At 29.2% G+C, this 24,793-nt stretch overlaps 3 protein-coding genes across 3 annotated transcripts; all 3 read left to right on the forward strand.

Annotated features, from left to right (window-relative positions):
* The first annotated feature begins 8,431 nt into the window (after positions 1 to 8,431).
* LOC115701380 (GDSL esterase/lipase At4g16230-like) lies at positions 8,432 to 11,145 on the forward strand. Its single transcript, XM_061102272.1, has 5 exons — positions 8,432 to 9,226; positions 9,315 to 9,445; positions 9,996 to 10,226; positions 10,338 to 10,593; positions 10,702 to 11,145. The coding sequence occupies exons 1-5, from the start codon at positions 8,977 to 8,979 to the stop codon at positions 10,926 to 10,928; spliced, it is 1,095 nt and encodes a 364-aa protein (XP_060958255.1). The 5' UTR covers positions 8,432 to 8,976; the 3' UTR covers positions 10,929 to 11,145.
* An 8,480-nt stretch (positions 11,146 to 19,625) lies between these two features.
* On the forward strand, positions 19,626 to 21,301 carry LOC133030479 (uncharacterized). Its single transcript, XM_061103233.1, has 2 exons — positions 19,626 to 21,081; positions 21,138 to 21,301. Exons 1-2 carry the CDS (start codon positions 19,626 to 19,628, stop codon positions 21,299 to 21,301), a joined length of 1,620 nt encoding a protein of 539 aa, XP_060959216.1.
* A 221-nt stretch (positions 21,302 to 21,522) lies between these two features.
* LOC133030480 (uncharacterized) lies at positions 21,523 to 22,799 on the forward strand. Its single transcript, XM_061103234.1, has 4 exons — positions 21,523 to 21,878; positions 21,967 to 22,287; positions 22,398 to 22,496; positions 22,575 to 22,799. Exons 1-4 carry the CDS (start codon positions 21,801 to 21,803, stop codon positions 22,797 to 22,799), a joined length of 723 nt encoding a protein of 240 aa, XP_060959217.1. The 5' UTR covers positions 21,523 to 21,800.
* The last annotated feature ends 1,994 nt before the right edge of the window (positions 22,800 to 24,793 follow it).

Below are 24,793 nucleotides of genomic sequence, written 5' to 3' on the forward strand. Positions count from 1 at the left end.
CTATGAAGGTTGTTTCTCGCTAAGTGTGAGATGTCCTTCTTCACCGTTTTTATAGGAAAAAATACTAAGTATAAATATGCTTCTCCTCGTAGTGTTCTAGTATTATAATAATATTAGAGAGGTGGTTATTTAGTCGTTGTAGAGGGCGAGATGGATGATTAATGTAGTTACTTTTTCCATGTACAAATATGTGGGTCAATAAGTTGCAAGCTCTTACTCCTAAGTATGTGGGTCAATGACTTGTAAGCTATTACTCCTAAGTATGTGGGTCAATGAGCTGCAAGCATTGATATCTTGTCTTGAACACTTCTATTATATACTTTGTCTATCCTGAGAAAGACATATTTGTCTCGTCAGTTACATCTATTAATAGTTATTATTCTTATCTTGCATATGCTTATGTGGCAGCGAGTTTGAATATTTCTATCAACTATAATTAATTTAAACGAGTTATTTAAGTCGCATTTAATAATGCAATTTAATATTATAATCATTGAGTTGATTCATATTCCTTTGTAGTACACGTGTCAGCTTTTGGTTGATAGCCAAATTTCGGGTATAACACCTATGATTATCCAAAGAGGAAGATTGTTGTTGTTCTTCTAAATATATTAAAATAATTTAGGGAAAATACTATTTTAGACCCTGTGATTTGAAAAAAGTTACCAATTAGACCCTATGTTTTGTTAAATGACAAAATAGACCCTATATTTTCTAAAATTATAAACATAGGACCCTAATCTCAATTTTTGACAATTATATTTTTTTAATATAACCAATTTAAAGACAATTTATAGCACGAACAGATACAGAAAATGTAACCAGTTTTGCCGTAACATCTTTAGATCGAATTATAATTAAGTTTTATTTTAACGAAAAATCAGTTCAAGGTCTTATTTGTACCATTTTAAAAAATACAAGGTCTATTTTGTCATTTAACAAAAGGGTAAATGGCGACAAAATCCCCAAAACCGAAATTTCTACGGGTAAACCCCCAAAACCAGGAAACTGTTAGCAATTTAACACTTTCGTCCAAATTTAGCTGTTAACTGCCAGGTTGGATTGTCCACGTGGACACAATAAACATGTGGCACAATTTTATTGGTCCACGTAAAAAATTATTTAAAAAAAAATTAAAAAAATAATTTTTTTTCTTTTTTTTTTCTTTCTTTCTTTTTCCTTCTTTTTTTTTCTTTCTTTTTTTTTCTTTTCTCAAACACATATACCCTCTTCTCTTTCTCTCTCTCGCAGGTACGCAAGCCCACCACCATATCATCTTCAACCCATTGTAGCTGCAGTGAGGCAACAGGCATCCAAGACCACCAGTAGGCAGCCCAACCTCCTCCGGCGTCGTCCTCCTCCAGCGTCGCCCTCCTCCGCCGACTTCGAAGCCATTATAAAGCCACCACCCACCATCTCCTCCATCTCAGATCCTCCATTAAAGCCGGCGAACAAATATGTAGCTTCGACGTGGTTGTGAAGGAGGACGTCGGGAACCACCAAGCTAGCTCGGATCGATCTCCTCTCTCTCTCTTTCCCGATCTCTTCTCTTTCTCTTTATATTTAGGGTTTTCAAATAGTTGTGGGGAAAAAATTAGGGTTTTCAAATATTAATTTTGGGGTTAAGATTTCGTATATATATATGGAATTTGTTTGAATTGGTTTGAGCTTGGTTTTGTTGTTGTTTTTTTTTTTTTTTTTTGTGACTTGGATGGTTGTGGTGGTAGCAGATGACTGAAGAAGATGAAGAAAAAGAAGATGGTGGTGGAGGTGGTAACTTGTAAGGAAGGAATCGTGGTGAGTGGTGGGTGGGTGGCTGGGAAGGATTTAGGTTTAGGGTTCATAGTCAAAGAAAAAGAAAAAAAAAAAGAAAGGACAAAAAAAAAAAAAAAAAAAAAGAAAAAGAAAGAAAGGAAAAAAGATGAAAGAAAAAAAAAAGAAAAAGATTTTTTTTTTATTTTTAAAATAATTAATTTTTTATTTTTTTTTAAATTATTTACGTGGACCAATAAAATTGTGCCACGTGTTTATTGTGTCCACGTGGACAATCCAACCTGGCAGTTAACAGTTAAATTTGGATAGAAGTGTTAAATTGCTAACAGTTTCCTGGTTTCGGGGGTTTACCCGCAGAAATTTCGATTTTGGGGATTTAGTGAAACCAAACGAAAGTATTTGAGGTTTTGCCGCCATTTACCCTTAACAAAATAAAGAGTCCAATCAATAACTTTTGCAAAATACAGGATCTAAAATTATATTTACCCAATAATTTACATTTGATACATAACTTTTACAAATATTCTTATATATATAATATTAAAGAAATATTCATACAAATATTTTTGAAAATAAGTATTTTTGTCACAAATAAAATAAGTATTTATACCGTAAACTTTTTAATTATCTATAAATATATTTTTTAAAACATACCAAAATTCAAAATTAAAAAAGTGAGCATCAATTTATTAGAACATTTGTTAAAAATAATTATACTAATACATTCTTTAGAAATGAAAAGAAAACTAATATCTCACTATCATTCTTAGAATTTAAACTCAAGTACACACTAGCACTCCCAATACCTCTCTTAAAATAAAGATTTTTTAAAAAATTTTAAGAAAAAAGGAGCAAAATTACGTTCCAACAAATAATGTAAATTTCTCTATTTTAAAGTATTTTTATTTAATTCAAATGCTTCTTTATGGATGCGTTTAGTAACACTTTTTTAATTAGATTTTTATTTTTAGCTAATTAGTAATTTTTTCTCCCGAACTTTGACATGTACTAAATTATGCTCCCTCAACTTTTTTGGCCGTTAAAAATTTTCCCTGAACTATTAAGATTGTTAAATTTAAGAACTTTTGTCTAATTTTAGTAAAAACTTCTAACATGGATGAAAGTTCAGGGGGCATGATTTAGTACATATCAAAATTTGAGGGACATAATTTGGTAGATATCAAAGTCTGGGAAGCATGTTTTAGTACATAAACAATCACTGAAACAGTAAAATTGAATGAAATTAGACAAAAGTCCTTAAATTTAACAATCTCAATAGTTCAGGGGGAATTTTTAACGGCCAAAAAAGTTCAGGGGGTATGATTTGGTATATGTCAAAGTTCGAGGGGAAAAATTACTAATTAGCCTTCATTTTCTAATTATAAAAGTAAAAATATTTTCCAGAAACATGTCTATAAAACTGTTTTTTTTTTTTTTAATTGAGAATTAAAATTTAAAAATTTTAAAAACAAAAATAAATTACTTTCACAATTTTTAAAAAGTTTTTTTTTCTTAATTAATATTTTGGACTCCGACGCCAACCTGCACCTTGGGACCCAGACTCCGACCCTGGTCCCAGTTTTGGACTCTGATTGCGGTCAGACACGAACCTAGACCCGATTTAAATAAAATTAAAAAATAAAAATGAAAATAAAAGTTATAGTACACACTTATGTTTTGTATTTTTAAAATTAAAAAATAAAAGTGGTTATAGAACATATTTTTATTTTTTTTAAAATAAGTTTAAGAAACACAAATTTTATTTTCATTTTTACGATTAAAAAATTAAAAAATAAAAATATTACTAAATAGTCTCTATATGTATTATATACATATTAAAAAAATATATTATTTAAATAATATAAACAAGACATAGAAAAAAAAAAAAAAAAAGATCATATGCGATGTGGGCGTAAAAGTGTGTCGTAAAAGGGTAAATATCATTTTGGACCTTCTGTTTTACAAAAGTTACCAATTGGACCCTGTGTTTTGTTAAATGACAAAATGGACCCTGTATTTTCTAAAATAGTACAAATAGGACCCTGAATTGATTATTTGTCAAAATAAAGTTTAATTATAATCCGATCTAAAAGTGCTATGACAAAACTGTTTACATTTTTTGTATCTATTCGTATTAAGCATTGTCTTCAAGTTGGTTGTATTAAAAAAAAAATTGTCAAAAATTAAGCTCAGGGTCTTATTTTTACTATTTTAAAAAATACAGTGTCTATTTTGTCATTTAACAAAACACAAGGTCCAATCTGTAACTTTTGCAAAACACAGGGTCCAAAATAGTATTTACTCATTGTAAAATAATAAAAATATATAATATTTTAAAGAATAGTACAGCAAAATTATTGTGTATTCTAAGTTACTAACTCTTTTTTGCTTTCAACTTAAGCTTCACCAACCCTAAACCCTAAATCACAATCTAAGGTGTTGGTTGAACTTTATATAAATGTTATTAATATTATAGGTATAAATTTATACCCATATGTATAGCCGACCTATTATGGAAGGGAGTGACCAGTAGGTTACTTCTTCTTGATGGTCCATAAAATTTTCAACTACATGATTTTTTTAAACTTTCAGCAAAAGTTTTTGGATAATTTCATAAAGGTCTCGTTTGGAATGTCGTATTAGATCGCATTATATTGTATTATATTTAATTGTATTTTATATAATATTTTTATGTAAAACTATATGTGGTATAGTTTTAAATAAAAATATGATATATAATCCAATTTAATATAATACAATACGACTTAATACGACTTAATACGACGTTCCAAACGAGCTCAAAAAGTAGAAAACAATACATAAAAATTTCCATATCTTGACTGTTATTTTTTTTGTTGGGATTTCAAAAAACATGGCTTTTATATTAATAGTTTATAAAAATATTTGAGTTTAACATTTTTCTATAGCTTTTTTTATATATAATTTAATTTTTTTATGGATTTTTTTATTTTTTTAGAAATTAATGTTCTTTATATTATTTTTACCTTTTTTTTCTATCTACTTTTTATTTCTCTTATTATTTTAATTTTTTTTCTTTCTTTTTTATTGTTTTCTTTGGTTTATTTATTTTCTTTTTCTATTTGTGTAGCTATTATTAATATTATCATTTTATTTTTTGTATATATATATGTATATATATATATATTTTCTCTTTTGCTTTATTTATTTTCTTTTGTCTCCATTTTCATGTATTTTTCTTTTCTTTTTTCTTACAACATTTATTCTTTCCATTTTGGTTTTTCTCGGATTTTTTTAATCTTTTATCCTCTCTAGCTTTTTTTATTTATTTATTTTTCGTTTATTTTTTTTTTCACATATTTAACATTACATAGTTATATTAAAATTTATTTTTATTATTGTATTTTTTTTTTTTACAATTGCTAAATTATAATTAGGGGTGTATTTGTAGCTATTCTCATTCACTCATCATAAGAGCTTCATCCTCCAAACATAATAACTGGTTACCCAAAATATAAATAATCGATTAATTAAGATAGTATAGTTACTTTGCATCAAAAAAAAAAAAAGATAGTATAGTTACCAAAGATATAAATATCTTATTATCCGAAGTATAAGTTCATAGTTACCTAAAATTTTAAGTATTTGTTACTCGAAATATAAGTACCTATAATTATTCAAAGTATAAGTACTTGATTACTCAAAATATAAGTAAATGGTTATCCAAGATAGTACTTATTACAAAAAATATAAGTACATGGTTAATATAAGTACCTAGTTACCCAAAATATAAATACTTAGTTACCGAAAATATAAGTGATTGCTTACCCATATAAGTATCTGGTTTCCCGAAATATAAGTAGATGGTTACCTAAGATTATATCTAATTACTCAAAATATAAGTAGATTGTTGTCCAAGAGAGTACCAAGTTACCCTAAATACTAGGAGATGGTTACCCAAGTTAATATGTGGTTACCCAAAGCGTTACCAAACTTAGTTACCAAAACTAAGTGATTGGTTACCCACAATATAAGTAGATGGTTACTCCAGATAATATCTGGCTACTCAAAATATAAATAGATTATTATACCCAAGAGTACTTAGTTACCCAAAATATAAGTTGATAGTTACCTAAAATATAAGTACCTAGTTACCCAAAATATAATTACCTGGTTACCTAAAATATATATAATTGGTTACCTAAAATAGTACCTACCTGGTTACCCAAAATATAAGTACTTGAATATCTAAAGTATAAGTAATTAATTATTTATAATATAAGTATCTAGTTTCCCGAGATAACAATTTGTTACAAAAATATAAAGCACTATTTATAATCGTAATTTGTTACAGACGATAATATATTATTTGGGATATGATTTTGCCCTGTTATTGTACTTATTGTACTTTCACGGATTACAATCCGTGATGTACGGCAGCCGTCAGATGAGGGAGTTATTTGATCTGACGGCTGAGATTGATCTAGGGGTAATTAGGGTTAAAAAGTAGAAACGTACCTTGACACTCATTTAATGTACCCTGAGACCCATCTAATGTACTACAGAATACATTCCGTGAAAGTACATCACGGGACAAAATCATATCCCTATATTATTTTGTGTGACGAGAATATTACCAAAAAAAATATATTTACTTTACTTTAAATAATCTTATAAAAAATTGATATAATGTAATTCGTAATCTAACTTTAAATACCTCTACTAGAAAACTATAAAGTGATATATATAGGGTAATATTATGGTAGGACCTAGCAAAAATTCTCTATCGGTAGGGAACTTTTTTTTTAACCGTTGATTTTAGATCTTGTGGTTATTATGATGTAAGGTATATACTCTTACTATAGGACTGCTTGTATACAATTAAAACTTTATACATATTATAATATTATATTTATTTTAAAAAATAAAATAATATTAATAATTAAAAAAAATTATTAATTTTTATTTTTTAATTATTATTATTTTCTAAAATTAATTTAAATTATTTTTATATTGATATTTATTTTCAAAAATTCTTCTGATATCGGATCGCTTGAATGATTTTATATGCTCTTTAATTGGAACCGTACCAACTTGCTTCTCTTAAACTCAATTTTTTTAGCAGAAAAAATAATATCAAACCGAATTAATTAATTTTTTTTATATATAAGTGGCGTCTCAATAGAGTAGCCAAATAACAAGATAAAAACTACTGAAAAAAACAGTCAATAACACTAGAATCACGCACAGCCTAAAAGCAAAACAAAGAAAAGACTAGGTGTAAACATAAAAAAAAAAAACCATCGGTAAATTATGAAAAGCCAAAAAATAAGAAGCCAAAAAATTGAGTTTAGAAAAAATAATTCTTTTTTAAAAATAAATACCAATATAAAAATAATTCAAAATAATTTAAAAAATAATTAAAAATAAAAATTAATAAAATTTTTAATTATTAATATTATTTTTTAAAAAAATAAATATAATTAAATATTATTATAATAAGTATAAAATTTTAATCGTATACAAGCAGTTCTATCGTAAGAGTATACACCTTACATCATAATAACCACATGATCTAAAATCAATGGTCAAAAAAAGTTCTCTATTGGTAAGAAACTTTTGTTAGATCCTACCATAGTCTTGCTCTATATATATTCATGGAATACTTCTCAATAGTTATTACTCATAAATAGTTACTAAATAAATTTAACAATAAATATTAATTTTATATTTTAGTGTGAGAATGAATATCACTTTAGTTGTTTAAAGAAACACAAAATGGCACATCTTAATGTAAAGTCGTGAATGCTTGTTCAGGTATTTTATTATGCTAAACTAATTATATGAATATGACCATAGTTTCTTTACAATGCATATATACATATAACCAACACTTTTTAATGGGTATTATCTATTGATAGGTACTAAACAAATTTAACTATAAATATTAATTTTAAAAATATTAAACTATTAGATTTTGGTCCAATAGCTAATAATAAAAGAGAAATTTAAATTTCTATGCTTAATTTAGCTACTTAATTAAAAAAAAAATATCAAAAAATACATCTTTTTACACTTTATCAAAATTATATTTATAGGAAAAATATTTTAAGTCAAACTCAACTTTTTTATAACTTTTTTGCTGAGTTTTTTTTTAATTATTTTTTTTTTCAGCACATGGAACAATTCCAACCCATATAATGTAAAAATGAAATTTTTTTTCTAATTAAATAGAAAAATTAATAAAAAAAACTCAATTTTTTCTAATATTACCCACTAATGGTTAATACCCATTAAGAGTGCACCCACACATATAAATAAGAAATACAATAATAAAAATAATAACAAATGATAACAAATAATAAAATAATTATGTAATAGTAAAATCTGTAAAATACATGTGAAAATCTGTAATTTTAGTCAATAAAATAAAATAATAAATTAATTAAAAAAGTTAATAAAATTAAAAATTAATCTTTAAAATCATAGAAACTATAACTATTATTAAAATGTAGCATAATTATGTTTCTTTTATAAATATATGAGAAAATGACCCCATATCATTAACTTTTAAGAATAAAAAGAAAAAATTAAATCCCATAAAAGTGCATAAAGTTGAAAAAAAAAAAAAAAAAAAGAAGTATATTTATGGTAATTTCCCCTATTTGTTTCACCTCTTTTATAATATTTTTTTTGCTACATTGAAATTCCACAAGGTTGGTGTAGAATTTGGAGGAGCAATTAATATTTCCTTTTTGGCAAAAGAATTAATGTTACCAATTAAGTGTTAAGAAAAGCACTTGTTTATGTACTTATAAAAGGCCATATATTTTTGGCTTCAAGCTCCAACAAATGTGCATGTTCTTTTACTCTATTTGGCTTTAAGTTGGTGAAAGTTTTTGAAGGGTTTTGATATGCAAAAAACTGTCACATTGTTATTGCTCCTTTTCTTCACTTGTGTTTTCTTAAGTTGTACTCTATTTGCTTTCAAAATAAATAAAAATGGTTGTACTCTATTTGTAGTAGACCATGTCAAGATATAACTTTCATGATTATTTTCTTATCACAAATTTATAGACAATTTTTTGGACAAGTTCTCGAAACCCTCATACTTTTATTGATCCTATATATGCTTTGTTGTCCGTTTAGTTATTAAAAACCTCCAAATCCTATATAGCTTTAAAATTATTACAAAATTTTAAGGTCTATCTTTTGATTGTTTTAATGGATATTTACTCAAAGACAGTAAATTTTGTAACCTTGGCACTCCACATATACACAAGTTTAACATTATTTGGAATCTGCTTGGGACAAAGTTTTCCTGCTAACTTTATTTTTGGTGATTCTCTGGTTGACACTGGAAACAACAACTACATTGTTTCCTTATCAAAGGCTAACTATGTTCCGAATGGAATCGATTTCGGTTCACCAACTGGGAGATTCACAAATGGAAGAACAGTCATTGACATTATAGGCAACATTCTTCTTTTAAGATTTTGTTTGTTTGTTTGTTTCTCCTCCTCATAAGTGCTACAACTAAGATTTTGATTTTATTTTAACAGGTCAAGAATTGGGTTTCAAACATTTCGCTCCACCTTACTTAGCTCCCACAACTTCTGGACCAATAGTTCTTGATGGTGTAAATTACGCTTCTGGTGGAAGTGGAATATTTAATGAAACTGGAATAATATTTGTAAGCTCTACTAAGTACTTGTTATTGATTGTTGAACAATCTAGTTTGGTGTTGTTTAGTAAGTTTTACAAGTATTATTATTATTAGAGTAAATACTATTTTGGATCCTGTGTTTAACAAAAGTTACCAATTAGACTCTCTGTTTTGTTAAATGATAAAATGGACCCTGTATTTTCTAAAATTATACAAATAAGACCCTAAACTGATTTTTTGTCAAAATAAAATTTAATAATAATTTGATCTAGAGATGTTATGACAAAACTGGTTACATTTTCTGTATCTATTCGTATTAAAAACTATCTTAAAATTGGTCATATTAAAAAATAAAATTGTTGAAAATTAAGCTCAGGGTCCTATTTTTTACCATTTTAGAAAATATAGGGTCCATTTTGTCATTTAACAAAACAAATGATTCAATTGGTAACTTTTGTAAAACACAAGATCCAAAACAGTATTTACCCTTATTATTATTATTATTATTATTATTATTATTATTATTATTATTATTATTATTGTGTCAATAATTAGATGATTCAATTTTAATTTATAGGGAGGGAGAATAAATTTTGATGCACAGATTGATAACTTTGTAAATACAAAGCAAGACATTATCTCCCAAATTGGTCTCCTGGCTACCATGCAATTGTTTGAAAAATCTCTCTTCTCAGTTACAATTGGCTCAAATGACTTCACCAATAATTACTTGGGACCAAAACAGATGTTGGTGTCTCCAGACAAATTTGTGAGAGCTATGATTTCAAGATTGAAATCACAACTTAATGTAACAAACAAAAATAACCCACTTATTGTTTTCATCACATTTTTTTCTTTTTGCAAAGAAAAAAAACACTTTGAACTATTATATCTCACTTATATTTGTCACATATTGTAGAGACTTTACAACTTGGGAGCTAGGAAGATTGTTGTGGTTAGTGTGGGAACTATTGGGTGCATACCATATCAGAGAGATATTAATTTCAAATTAGGGGACAATTGTGCAGCATTGCCTAATGAGCTAGCTCAGTCATTCAACACCCAATTGAGAAGCCTTGTTCTAGAGCTTAATGCCAATCTCAAAGGGTCAAAGTTTGTGTATGCAAATGCTTACCATGTTATGAAAGATATCCTTGACAACTACATAAAATATGGTCTGTTTTATTATTATTTTTTCTCAAGATGTTTTGATGTATGCTCAACTATTTGAACTATGCTTTATGATTTTGTTGTATTTTATTTCTTTTGTTTTTTAAAAACAGGTTTTGAATACCAAAACTCTTCTTGCTGCTGTTACCTTGCTGGGAGGTTTGGAGGTCTGATTCCATGTGGTCCTTCATCAAAAGTGTGTTTGGACAGGTCCAAATATGTGTTTTGGGATGCATATCATCCTTCTGATGCTTCTAATGTCATCATAGCAAACCATTTTCTAGATGGTGACACTACTTTCATTTCACCAATGAATATTAGAAAACTATTCTCATCTTAATTCTTAAACCAACCACAAAAGGATCACCAAAATTTTTTAATAAAATATAATAATAAATAATATGACCTTCTCCCATTATTTGTTAATAAATAATAAATAACATAATTACTACAAAAGGTCATTATTATTTTTTTTACCTTCTTCAGTTATAGAAGAAATAAAGACAATGTACATGTAATCATTTGATGATAATGAAGCAAAACGTTATTTCTACGAATTTATATCTATATATAAAGGAAAGCACAAACATAATGATGTGGAGGTCTATATGAGTTCTCCTTCATCATTTTTATTTTCTTAGTTTTTCAATTTTTTTCAAACTTAATTTAGTTTTATAACTCCTATTATTAATAATGTAACATTCTCCATTAATTCAAGTCTTTTTATCTTCTTATATATAATTAATTAATAAATAAGAATTTTAATGTTTAATTAAGAAAAAAAGAATTTAATAATTTCATTTTTACTCATCTTTTTTAAGTGACTTTTGATATACTTGAAAATAAATAAATAAATTACAATAATAATATGTTGATAACAATTGAATTGGTGATAATAGAATATGAACCATCTTTTAAGCTATTTAACTTCTCACTATCACTAATTTTTTCCTATATATATATATAGGTTCTCATCATCTAATTTCTTGCAAAAAAAAAAAATTAGAAAAAAAAAATCATCTTTTGTTAATTAGTATGTGTTGCCAGTAGATTATCTTCTAACTAATTGGGAAGACGAACTAACAACTATGGAGATGATAATGGTCAATGTTGAATCAAGATAAATTTATATTGGTATGTTTTGGTGTATAATGGAAGAGTTTTGTTCTTAGTTTTAAATTTTATGTAAAATTTAAGATATTGCAATTAAGTAATATATATAAATTTATATATATATATATAGTTTTCATGTTGTCATCCAGTAAAAGAGGTCATACATTTCTTGAAAATAAAAAAAAAAATATATTTTTTCATATATTTCGTTGATATTCGACACTTGATGTCTTGATATTTTTTTTGACATATATTTATTTTATTTGAGAAAAAATAATATATATTTCTAAATATATATATATTGGATTTTAATTATGTAAAAGTGTTTAGAATTGTTTAAAAAAATTTAAAGTTAGCATGTAATAATGTTAATACTGAATCTATAATAGTTAATTGTGTTTTATAATTTATATTGATATATATAATTTTATATTACATTAAATTTTATTTAAGTTCATAAATAAGATTTATTGATGTTGTGATTTTTTTTTTTAAAAATAGTTGATAGTATATTTTTAGTTGTGTATGTAATAATATTATATTAATATTACACGATGTAACATTTAAGATGTGTATATATGTGCTCTCTTTAGGGATTAAATCATTTTCTTTTCAACTTATTTCTAATTATGAAAATTTGTGTCAATTACTGTTTCAATAATAATAATAATAATAATAATAATAATAATAATAATAATAATAATAATAATAATAATTGATAGTTATAATAATCATAATGAACTTATATTGTTGCTATAAATTGTATAAAAAAATAGGGTCAAACCCGCGCGAAGCGCGGCTTAGTTCCCTAGTTATGATATAAAGTCAAATCATTGAAGTAGGTTGCTAAAGGAATCTGAAACCAGATTCTTGAGCAAGAGAGAATGGAAATGTGAAAATGATTTGCTTAATCTCTAACTGATTGGCGAAGCTTTTAATTTATACTCAGGATTTACAAGCTAAAAAATAACAAACTAAGGCAATTGAATACATTTGAATAACATAGAAGGGAAGCTAACGAATTTATATTTCTAACTTATGTTATTCTATCATTCCCCTCAAGTTTCACTGTTTTACTTTAGACCAAGTACTAACTTGTAATACCTTGAGGTTTAATAATTAGATTAGCAACCCTAACTAGATTAATTATGTATTAATAGTAAATTATATTATTATATAATTTAATATGTGAAACTATATTGATAAATTACATTTTAAGACTCTATTTGTGTGTTAAGGGTATTTTCGTAATTTTGACTCGAGAAAGGTAAAATTGTAATTTTATGATATATCGTGCTTATAGACTGTATTATAGTATATTATGTTTATTCTGTCTATTGGCAAGTATTTTCTAACAAGTCGGATGGTATAGTCACAATCGAGTATTTTGGGTTGAACTAGGTTTGGGGCCCAAAATACATTTTCGAGATTTATTTATGGCATTGATATGATAAATGAGAAAATTTGAATTAATGTGTTATGTATGTATGATTGAATTGACAATATTACCCTTGTTATATGTTATGTCATTATTTACGCCTTCGGGACATTTTGGTCATTTGACCACATATTACATTTTTCAACAAAATTAAATTTTGTAAAATTGGAAAAGCATTTTCTAGTTTTTTTTTTCTCAACCCCATAGTCGATCCCCTTTTTCTCTCTTTCTTACCTTTGTTTTTCAATTCAACCAATTTTGAAGAAGGAGCTAGGTTTTTGGTGTGAATTGAGTGTTTCTCTTGCTTAAGCTTAAGGAATTTGTGGTAATACTCCTAATCTGTTTTGCTTATGTGAATTTATGAAGTTTTGTGTTTAATTGTTGGTGTTCTTGATGTTCTTGGGATGAACTTGCATGTTGTTGTAATTTTTGTGGATTGTTGATGATTTTGGTGTATTTAAGCTTATGGGAGTATGTAAATTGCATCTAGGATGTTGTGGGGGATTTTAGGACTGAGATTTAATGTTTAATTTTTGAGTTTTGGCTTTAAAATTCTGGGTTTAGACTTGAGTTTTTTTGAGCATCTATATTATCATGTTTGTACAATATAAATCCTTTTATATCTCATGCTTAGTGATGAGTTTATTGGTTATTTTGAGTTTGATGTGGTACTCTTTTGGGCTCTAAAATTAAGATGAGTTGATGTTGATTTAAATTTGAGGTTATGCATGATTTGGATGAGTTTGGTATGAAATTTTGGGTTGATTTTCGAAGTACGAGAAAATGGCATTTTGGGGGGTTTTCAGGGCCCTCGCCACGGCCATGACTGGGCTCGCTGCGGCGTGGGCAACCTGGATGTTATCGCCGCGGCCGCGGCCTTGCTCGCCGCAGCGAGGCCCTAATTTTCTCGGGAATTTTTCAGTTTCTTGTTTTTCCATAACTTTTAACTTGGGACTCCGTTTGGGACGTTCTTAATATTGTTGGAAAGCTCGTTTTGAGCTCTAAATGTTAATATATAATTGGAATGCAAATTATGTGAATATGTAAAATTGAATTTGGGATTAACCTTATTTGTGAAATCTCGGGATCGTGAGACTAGGATTACCGATGCTTGCTCAAGAATACCCAGGGATTTAGAATCTCCACATACTTGGGATACCAGGTAAGATAGTAAACTAGCACTTAGAGTTTAGAGTGGTGGCGCTCATATATGCTATTTGTGTATGTTATGCGAGAACCGAGATTAGGGTTATTACCCTAAACTTAGCAGTTAAATGGTCTAAGGTTATTAACCTAAGTGATTGTGAATGCAATATTATATGATGTATGTTAAGATAAAGATAATGCGCGCAAGGCATAATTAGGTTAGACTCAGTGACTAGAACCGAGATAAATCATACTAAGGCCTTATTGTAATTAGACATGTGAGCGTAACACGTAAGTCTATGTCAAATAGACGATAGATGTGGTGGCATCAAATATTATGTGATTTCTGATTATATTGTATATTAATATTTATACTGTCTTGCTGGGCTTAGCTCACAGATGCTCTACTGTGCAGGAGAAGGTAAATCTATTATTGATTAGCCATGAGTTTGAGGGTTTGGCAGTGTATTGTACATGTTCGGGCCATACTAGACCACGAGGGTTGGGTCTACCTGAAGAAATATTTTGTATTCCAGCTTTTACCACTTAGATCGGTGTGTAAAGATAACTTGTAATATTTTGCAAAAGTTTTTACGGGATCCCGATACAAATATAATCTTTTGGAATATTTGTAAAGTTAAATAATTACAGGTTATGTTTTTATTCTGTATTTGATTTAAAGTTTAAATTTCTGCTCTTAGCTCTTGTAATCCTAGTTTAGCGGGATTAGCTTATGTTTAGTCACTGTTCGTGGTGTTCTTATTATTAGGGCATTACAATTTGGTATCAGAGCACCAAGGTTTTTAAATTTCCTGTAGACCTGCTGAACATGTACAATCATCGTCAGAGATAAGCTCAACTCGTGATGCAGTAAGTGTTGAGAGTAAATACTTAAGGGTGCGTTTGGAAGTAACTGTGTAATTACTAAGTAGGGCATTTCTAGGGTGGTAATTACACAGTGTAGTAATTACACTATATTTTAAAATGTAATGTGTGTTTGGATATGAGGTGGTAATTACATATGAATTCCTAATATCTTGTTTGGCAAAATAGTTAGTAATTACATGGGAAAATAATATTCTTTTAGTAGCTAATGTTTAATATGGAAAGTTTTTTGTAATTACACAGTGTAATTACATTCAATTCTCATGGGGGGCCATGAGAATTGGAGAGTGTAATTGGAACCCCTCAATTACTTCTAATTACACAGTTACAGTGTAATTACATGGTCAGACAAACATGTCAAATTGTGTAATTACCTCCAATTACACACAAATCCAATTACATTGTGGCTTTCCAAACGCACCCTAACTACTTTTGTGATTAATTATTTACCGCTTTTCATTTTAGGTAGTATATGAGCATCTAAAAATGAATGTTATATGAAAAGCACGACTAGTGTATAATTTGATAAATGTTTATTATAAAAGAGAAATAGTAAGTATAAGTTAGGGTTAAGACAATAAGTGCGTAAGTGTGGAGTTGGTGCCTAACTTGCTGGGGTTGTTGATTTCAGGGCTATTTGAAAAGAAATAGACCCTACACAATCATTTAGACCACAAGGCGAGCACGTAGAGCCTGGTAATGACCAAACCAATCTACCGACACCGCCTGCGCCTCCACAGAATCTGGGGGATAATGCGGAGGTGAATAATGCTAATCCACCTACCGACTGGTAGCAAATGTTCCTCAAAATGTGAAGCATTATACTCCGTCTAATTTCTGAATTAAACCCTAATTATCTACTATTTTTTATATTAAATTAAGCGGTCTTTATAGTCATTATCTGCTATCACAAGGGGGCAAACTTTTATAATAAATCTGTGTGCTGTACTCTTTCATTTTGTTTGTGTAACACGTGACAAGTATCAGATCTATACAACTCCGCTGCCAATTGATCATTTTTTGAAATCAACAACAGCAAAAAATTATCTAAAATCAATATTTTAATAAAACTAATAAAAATTAATAAAAACCTAAATAAAAAAAGTCTAACATTACCTTCTACCAAAAGTTTTCAACTCACAACTATTCACTCCTTTTCACCCAATTTTCTCTCTCCATCTTGTCATATGGAGGATGGGATAACAACCACCATACCCACCTAGATGTCATTAATTTTTTCTTTATAGTTTTTCGATCTTCTATTTTTCTCTCTTTCCTCTTCGTTTCCCCTCATTTTTTTCTCTATTAAGTTATTTGTGGAGATTTGTCCAAAAGAATATAATACCCATAGATATTTAAAAAAAAATATTAGATGATAGTTTTTGAATATAAACTCATAAATAAGTTCGAAGGAGAGAGATGTGTATTATGGGTAGAAGATGAATCATTAGTATATTTTTGAGATTGAGAAATAATGTACGTAAGATATGTTTATTATAGGGTGCTTTATTTCATAGAAACAAATTTCATATATTCATAATTCATTTATAGTGGCTAAGAGTAAGAACCCATACATGCATTGATTTTTTTTTTTTTGGCTAACTCATACATGCATTGAATTAGTACAGAGATATATCTCTTAAAAAATATGATGGATTAATGAATACATGCACATGCAAATAAAAAATAATATTGTAAATGTCACGAACTATGGGCAGCCACAACTCAAATGTCACAAAATTCAACAGCCTTATAAATAGTAGATGTATCTTTTTCTTGTATTTTCCATTTTTCCATCTATATTTGGTAATTAGATTTGTTTGGTTTGGCACGACTTACTATTTTAAGCCCAGCCAGCTCAAGGGTTAGCAAAAATAGGTAATTGATTATAGACCTATATAGGCTTCTTCTTAAGCCAAGAGATGCTAACGCTGTCAACATCATTTGTAATATAAGTATCAGTATTGCTATTGGGTATCAGTGGTACCTAACACTTTTAATTGGGTATCAGTGGTGCCTAACACCCTTAAGACGTGTCGTTTTGCGATTGGCTAGCGATACTCCCTAAAAAAGTTATATTAAACTATATGTGATCCGATATTAAATTAGATCAATAGCGATATAAACACGTAGGATAGTGATTGGCACTACTGGTGTCTTTTAGCATTTCTTTATAAATATTTTTATGAGGAATGTAACAAACACTACAACAATTAAACACATTAGCGGCGGCCTTATTAGCGGCGGGCACCCTCCGCCGCTAATAACAGGGGTATTAGCGGCAGAGAGTGGGGTCCGCCGCTAATAGTGGGCAGTTTTTTTTTTTGAATAGTATTAGCGGCGGGCAGTCCGCCGCAATTGCTCCGCCGCTAATACTAGTAGCGGCGGGCCCGCCGCTATTGCTCCGCCGCTATTAGTATTAGCGGCGGACCCCGCCGCTAATACTCCGCCGCTATTAAATGGGCGGGATAATTCCCGCTCATGCATTTCAAACTATTAGCGACGGGGGTCCGCCGCTAATAGTCTTTATTTTATTTTTTTAATAATTTTAATACTATTAGCGGCGGACCCCCGCCGCTAATAGTCCGCCGCTACACCATTTATAAATACCCCCATCAGCCCCACTTCTCCAATTTTACTTTCCCTTTCAAAATTCAAAAATCCTTTAACCCCTCTTACCCCCAAGTCCGAGCCTTCCCCATCAGCCCCACCCCGAAGCAGTCCACTCGGCGCACCACCACCCCGGCGCACCACCACCCCGACGCACTCCCGACGCACCACCAGCACCATCCCGACGCACCACCGGCTTTTTAGTAAGTTTTTTTCTTTTAATTTTACATTTGATATTATATAATTTTAGGTTATAGATTTGTATTCAGATTTTATTGTTGTATGCATATCTTTATAATCTGGGTATATATTTATGTTTAGATCGGATTTTTTTTGTTTTTGTGATAGATCTGTATATGTATATTGTGTATTTGGGTGTATAATTAATAATATGTGTATATGTATACATTATTTGGGTATTAATTTTTTATTTTTTGTATATATATATTTTATTTGGATATTTATTATTTGATATTGATATATATATTTTCTGTGTATTTATATAATTTATTTGGGTATTTATTATTTTATTTGTTTATATATTAACTGTATATATATATTTCTGTATATATATATATATTCACTGTATATATATATTTTTTATGTTTTATTTGGGGATAAATATATTTTATTTGTATATTAATTGTTTTATATTAGTATATATTTTCACTGTATATATATATATGTATATATTAAGGAGTTATATTTTTAAAATATAATGTATTTTTTTTTTGTATATTATATATATAATATATGTTTTTTATGTTTATATATATGTAAATTTAATATATATAATTTTAGTGAGTGTATATACTAAATAAATATATTTTGTAAAATTTATATATTTATTTTATTGTTGTAATTTTTTTTACTTTTTTAATTTATTTTGTGGAATTGAAAGTATTTATTTTTGTTATTTTTGTTGTTATATTATAATTTTTATTTGATTTAATTTATTTATCGGGTATGTTTAATATGTAGTATTATCATAATAAAATTAGGATAGTTAAAAAATTATTTGCTATAATTTTAGGTGTTAAGTTTTGTAATTTATTATTTTTTAAATAAAGAAAAATAAAAATAATGAAATAAATTAAAAAAGTAAATATAACATAAAAATTTGAATATTAAAAATTAAAAAGTTAAATAAAAATAATTTTTTTAATTTTAATAAAAATTGTAATTAAATTATTAAATTTTTATGTAAGTTTTTAAGAAAAAATATGTTAATGGAATTTTATGTTTTTATAATTTTATTATTATAAAAATTGAGAATAAATATAGAATTGAAAAATTATAATTTAATATAAATTTATTTGATAAAGATAAACTTTTAATTTTATAAACTAAATAAAAAATTAATTTAAATTGTAATAAATTATATAAATTTTTAAATAAGTTTATTAGGGAAAATAGATAAGTTTGGTAACTTTTAATAAGTTGTTTTAAAAAATAAATATTTAAATCTAGAAACCAAATTTAGGAGTTTTTTTATATAAATTAATAAATAACATAAAAATTAAATGTTATTAAAGAGTAATTTGTTCATTTTTTAAATTTAAGTTTTAATTATAATTTAATAAAAAAAAATTTATTTTAATGTGTCTAATTCATAAAATATTCATAAAATTTTATTAATGTTGAAAAGAATATGTCAATGCTTTGGTATACTTATAAATATATACCATAGCTTTGTTATATTTCATAACACTTAATAAAACATTCAAATTTTTAATACTTCATTTGTCGCCGAAATTGTAGATGGCAACAATCGATAAGTCTTGGACCAAAATCAGAAATCGTGGTTGCCATGAATTTTGGAATGGTCTACAAGCCTTTTTAGCAATGGCATCAGAACATAAGGATTGTGATGGAAGAATTCGATGTCCTTGTGTGAGATGTATAAATAGTAGGTTTGAAAAAATAGATAGGGTTAGAGCACACGTATTTGATCGGGGTTTCATGCAAGGATATGAGAAGTGGATTTATCACGGCGAGCCTGAGGATGTTGTTGATGATGTAGCAGTTGCCGATGTTGAATCAGAGGATGAAATGATTCCTATTCTTGAAGACTTCTTTCCCCCAACAACAGAGGATGTACAAGGAGAAGATGAACAACCAACCACAAACCTTCAGTTTGATGATTTATTTGAGGAAATTGAAGCTGAATTGTATCCCAGTTGTGATTGGATTTCGTCTCTCAACTTTTTAGCAAAGCTATTGCATTTAAAAGTTAGAGGAAAAATTCCTAATAACATCTTTGAAGAATTGTTGAAGCTTTTAAAGTTTGCATTTCCAAAGGAAAATAATATTCCACCAACTTACTACGAGGCAAAAAAGAGATTGAAGAAATTAGGCTTGGGTTATGAATCTATCCATGTCTGTTTGTATAATTGTTGCCTATTTTATAAGGAGAATGCATCCAAGGAGGCTTGTCCAGTTTGCGGAACTAGTCGTTGGGTTACTTCCGAGAACTCTAAAGCAAAAAAAGTTCCTTGCAAAGTCATGCGATACTTTCCGTTGACACCTCGGCTTAAAAGATTATATAGTTCGAGGATTACAGCGAAGAGCATGATATGGCATCATACTGGAAAATCAAAAGATGATGGGGTTTTGCGACACCTGGTTGACGGTTTAGCTTGGAAAGACTTTGATGCAAAACATCCCGAGTTTGCAAGGGACCCAAGAAATGTTCGACTTGGGTTAGCTGCTGATGGATTTAATCCATTTGGCAACATGAGTCTTGCATACAGCATGTGGCCAGTGGTGTTGGCTAACTATAATCTACCACCTTGGTTATGTATGAAAGATAATTATTTTTTGCTATCTACCCTAATTCCTGGTGCAAAATCTCCAGGAAAAGACATGGATATATTTTTAAGACCTTTGGTGGATGAATTAAAGGAGTTGTGGAATAATGGGGTACCAACGAGAGATAGTTCGACCAACTCGATGTTCACCATGTGCGCTGCGCTTTTATGGACAGTGAATGATTTTCCTGCTCGTAGTAGCTTGTCTGGGTGGAGTGGTCAAGGTTATAAAGCTTGCCCTACTTGTAATGAAGACACGACGTCCATTCAAGTGATCGGGAAGACATCATATGTTGGTCATCGAAGGTTCTTGCCAAGTAACCATGCAATGAGAAGGGATACTCGATTTGATGGTAAAATTGAAAGAAGACCTCCTCCAAGACGATTTACTTGTGAAGAGATATTATCACAAGTTAATGCTCTCGAACCCCAAATTCCCGGACATCATGAAAATTTTGGGGGCGTGAAACGTAGAAGACTTGCAGAAAATTGTAATTGGAGGAAAAAAAAGTATTTTCTACGAGTATGCAATCGAATGAACCTCCAGTAATTGTTGAATCGTCCGATCAGTTAGTGGATTCTGAGATAGAGAATAATGAACTTGATGAAAATTATGTTGCTGAAGAAGTAGATGATTTACTAGTTGAACATGTGGAGGATGAAAATGTGAACTTAGTGAATGATGGAAATGATAGTGATTCGTCACTGTAACTTTTATTTTGTAAACATTTGTTACTAAAATTTTTTACAATTAAATGATTTTTTAATTTCTTTCTCATTAACATTTGTGTGAACTTTAAATTACGTGTTTCACATTTTGTGAATTCTTACATTTTCTCCGTCTTCAAAGTAAAATAAAATGTCAGCTACGTTAGCGACACACCATGGTGGGGATGGTGATGGCAGGGATCCCCCTGATCCTTCTAGGGTACGATCGTCCTGCGAATCAGGTTTTCATTTTTTTTTCAAATCAAACATTGTTCTGAATATAAATAGTGAATGTATGATTTACTAATAAAATTATTTTTCCCTCGAATATATAGTTCCACCTCCGGTTAGAAAGGGTCGTGGGGTTGCTGCAAACGCTAACCTCGAAAAAAAAAGGAGAGAAGCTAGTAAGCCCTTACCGGTGGAGGTAGATCTTGAAACAGGCAAAGTTGTTGGCACTGAAGCAAGCAATTATGTTCGATTTCTTGGCCAACAAGTAAGCATGTTGTGCCCGGGTGGTCATCTAAATTTTTCTGATGTACCCCAACAATACAAGGATCAAGTGCTCAATCGAATTAGAGTGAGTGATTTTTAATTATTAAAAGTTGTAATAATTTTATGTCTTCATTTATAAATTAACATAATTTTAAATTACTTTTATTACATAGTACTACTTTGATATCGATGGGAATCCCCATCGAGACCTACTTATGGGGACTTTATATTCGGTGATGGCGGAGCGGTATAGTGAGCGAAAGACACTCAGACACAAGCATTTCAAACAACATTACAAAAAACCAGAAGATTGGGACACAGTTCTCAAATTCCCCCCTGACTACTTGAATACCGAGACTTGGAAACCGGTTTGCGAATTGTTCGTTAGCGAGGCATTTTTGAATCGTTCAACTAAAAATAAATCGAATCGGCAACTAATGAAATATCCAACAACGCAAGGCACAAAATCGTTGGCGTCCATACGCCACGGAATGGTATGTATTAATTCTTTAATTGTTAAATGTTTCATAAAAAAAAAATTATTTAATAGTTAATAATATTTTTTTCTTATAATAAACTAATTTAATTGTTTATATTTGTATAGGGGGGTCCTCCTGGAGAGCATGTAGTTGAAGCATGGAAGGAGATCCATGTGAAAAAACCGTCTGGAACTTTCGTTAATGAATTAGCTGCAAAAGATTATGTAAGTGATTAAAATGATTTATTATTAAAATTTATATTTTATATTAATTACATATTCTAATAATTTTGATTTAAATAGGAGGAACTGATCAAGGAGCTTGATAGGAAGCGACTGGAACGACAATCCCAGAGCGATACTGGGACTGAATCTGAATCTGATACTGGTTATCAGTTTGACGTTATGGAAACAGTTCTAGGCCAAAGATCTGACTATCAAAGAGGCGTGGGTAAAAGGCTCAAGGGCAAAGGAAAGAAACCAATCCCTCAAACTCAATCAACGGTCCCCAACCAACTACTGAAATGATGAGCACTGTAGCAGAAATATTCTCAGCTATGCGTGCCACTTGGGGGGTAATTTGACGCCTGAACAACGTGCTCAAATATTTAATCCACGTTTTGACAATTTTATTCAAACGTATAGTCAGTCGCAGTCGCCTGGTGGTTCGTCTTCTCAGAGTTATGCCGCTCCTCCGGAACAGCAACAACAACCTCCTCAACCACAACAGCCGACTTCGCAACAACCATTCCAAAGTTTGTCACAGCAGCAATTTGAAAATTTTTTGCAGCAGCAACCTCAATCTTTTCCTCAGCAGTTTCCTCAGCAGCAACAACAGTCTGCTCCGCCATTGGGAAATCAGTTCTTGTACCGAACACCATCAGAGTCTCCTCCGCTCGGCTCAAACTTTGCTGATTTTGGATTATTTGGGAGTTCATCGCAGGAGAACCAATTTTATTCAACTCCCATTTTCAACCAAGCTGAGCTCGGTAATTTAACGCTGGGTTTATCATCAGACCAAGCGTATGTGCCTTCTCCGCCACGGGCTTCGGGGACTCGTACCGAAAATAATCCAGATCAAGACTTCATAATTAGAGACCTGAATGAAGATGTTAATGAATAATTTATTTATGTTTTGTAATAATTTAGTTTAATTTTGAGACAATATTTTATTAGGATTAATATGTTAAAGTTAATTACTTTGGAGACAATTTTAAATTATTAATAAATTTTATTAAATTGTTTTAATTATATTAATTAGATTTTATTTATTAAATATTCCTATAAATAATTAATTATTTATTTATATATAAGATTAATATATAAATAAATTTTTATTATTTTTTTTTATTCTAAGGGGTAATAGCGGCGGAGCAATAGCGGCGGGACCCCGCCGCTATTGCCCTTTGTCAGTCTCGAAACACGAAACTGATAAAGGGCATTAGCGGCGGGGTCCCGCCGCTATTGCTCTGCCGCTATTAATAGTATTAGCGGCGGACCCCTTTGTTGGCCGCTAATACTATTAATAGCGGCCAAGCAATAGCGGCGGACCAATAGCGGCCGAGGTCCGCCGCTATTGCCCTTTAGCGGCCAGAAAGGACACTAATAGCGGCGGAAAGGTCCGCCGCTATTATTGTTGAATGTTGTAGTGAAATATTTTTACAATACACGGCTTATTTAACATAAAAATATATATATATACTTATATTAAATAATCACTTTTATTAGATTTATTTAATTTTGTAGGAATATTTTTTTATTATTTTAGTCTACAATTATCAAATTAAAAAATTTACATTTAATTTTTTTAAAAATATATTTTTATTAGTAGGATTATAACCCCACATTAATATTAATGGATCCGTCCCAACACAAGTAGTACTTAACATCAGTCAATTTGTAATATTATTGTAATTTCGTCTCACACAATTTAACATAATAATTTAGAGAGAATTTTCAAAAATATCTATTTTTAATGTTTTATTTATAATTTTACGATTTAAAATTTTTATTTATAAAATACGTTTGTAAAGTTTAAAATTATAAAAATATATTTTTCTCAACGAAATGTAAGAAAGCAATTACAAAACAACGAGAAATTAACTTTGAACCAATACGAGGTTCTTCTTCTACAAAATTTTTTACTTTTAGTCACAACAAAACTTGTGACTAAAAGTGAAAAAATTGTGACTAATTATAAATTATTATTCCTATGTTGTGACTAAAAGGTCCGTGGCTAAAAGTATTAGTCACAAAAATTACAATTTGTTGTGACTAAATGTATTTTTAGTCACAATACTTGTTGTGACTAAAACTAAATTAGTGACAACTTGTAACTAAATACTATATTTTAGTCACAAATAATATTTTGTTGTGACTAAAAGTCACATTTAGTCACAAAAAAATTATGTTGTGACTGAAAAATTATCACTGAAAGTAGTAATTTTTTGTAGTGTTTTATATATCTGATCCATAAAATTTTCAACTATGTTTTTTTTTTCTTAACAATTTTCGACTATGTT

This window comes from Cannabis sativa, chromosome 8 (assembly GCF_029168945.1).
Source record: "Cannabis sativa cultivar Pink pepper isolate KNU-18-1 chromosome 8, ASM2916894v1, whole genome shotgun sequence".
In the NCBI taxonomy this organism is placed as follows: Eukaryota; Viridiplantae; Streptophyta; class Magnoliopsida; order Rosales; family Cannabaceae; genus Cannabis; species Cannabis sativa.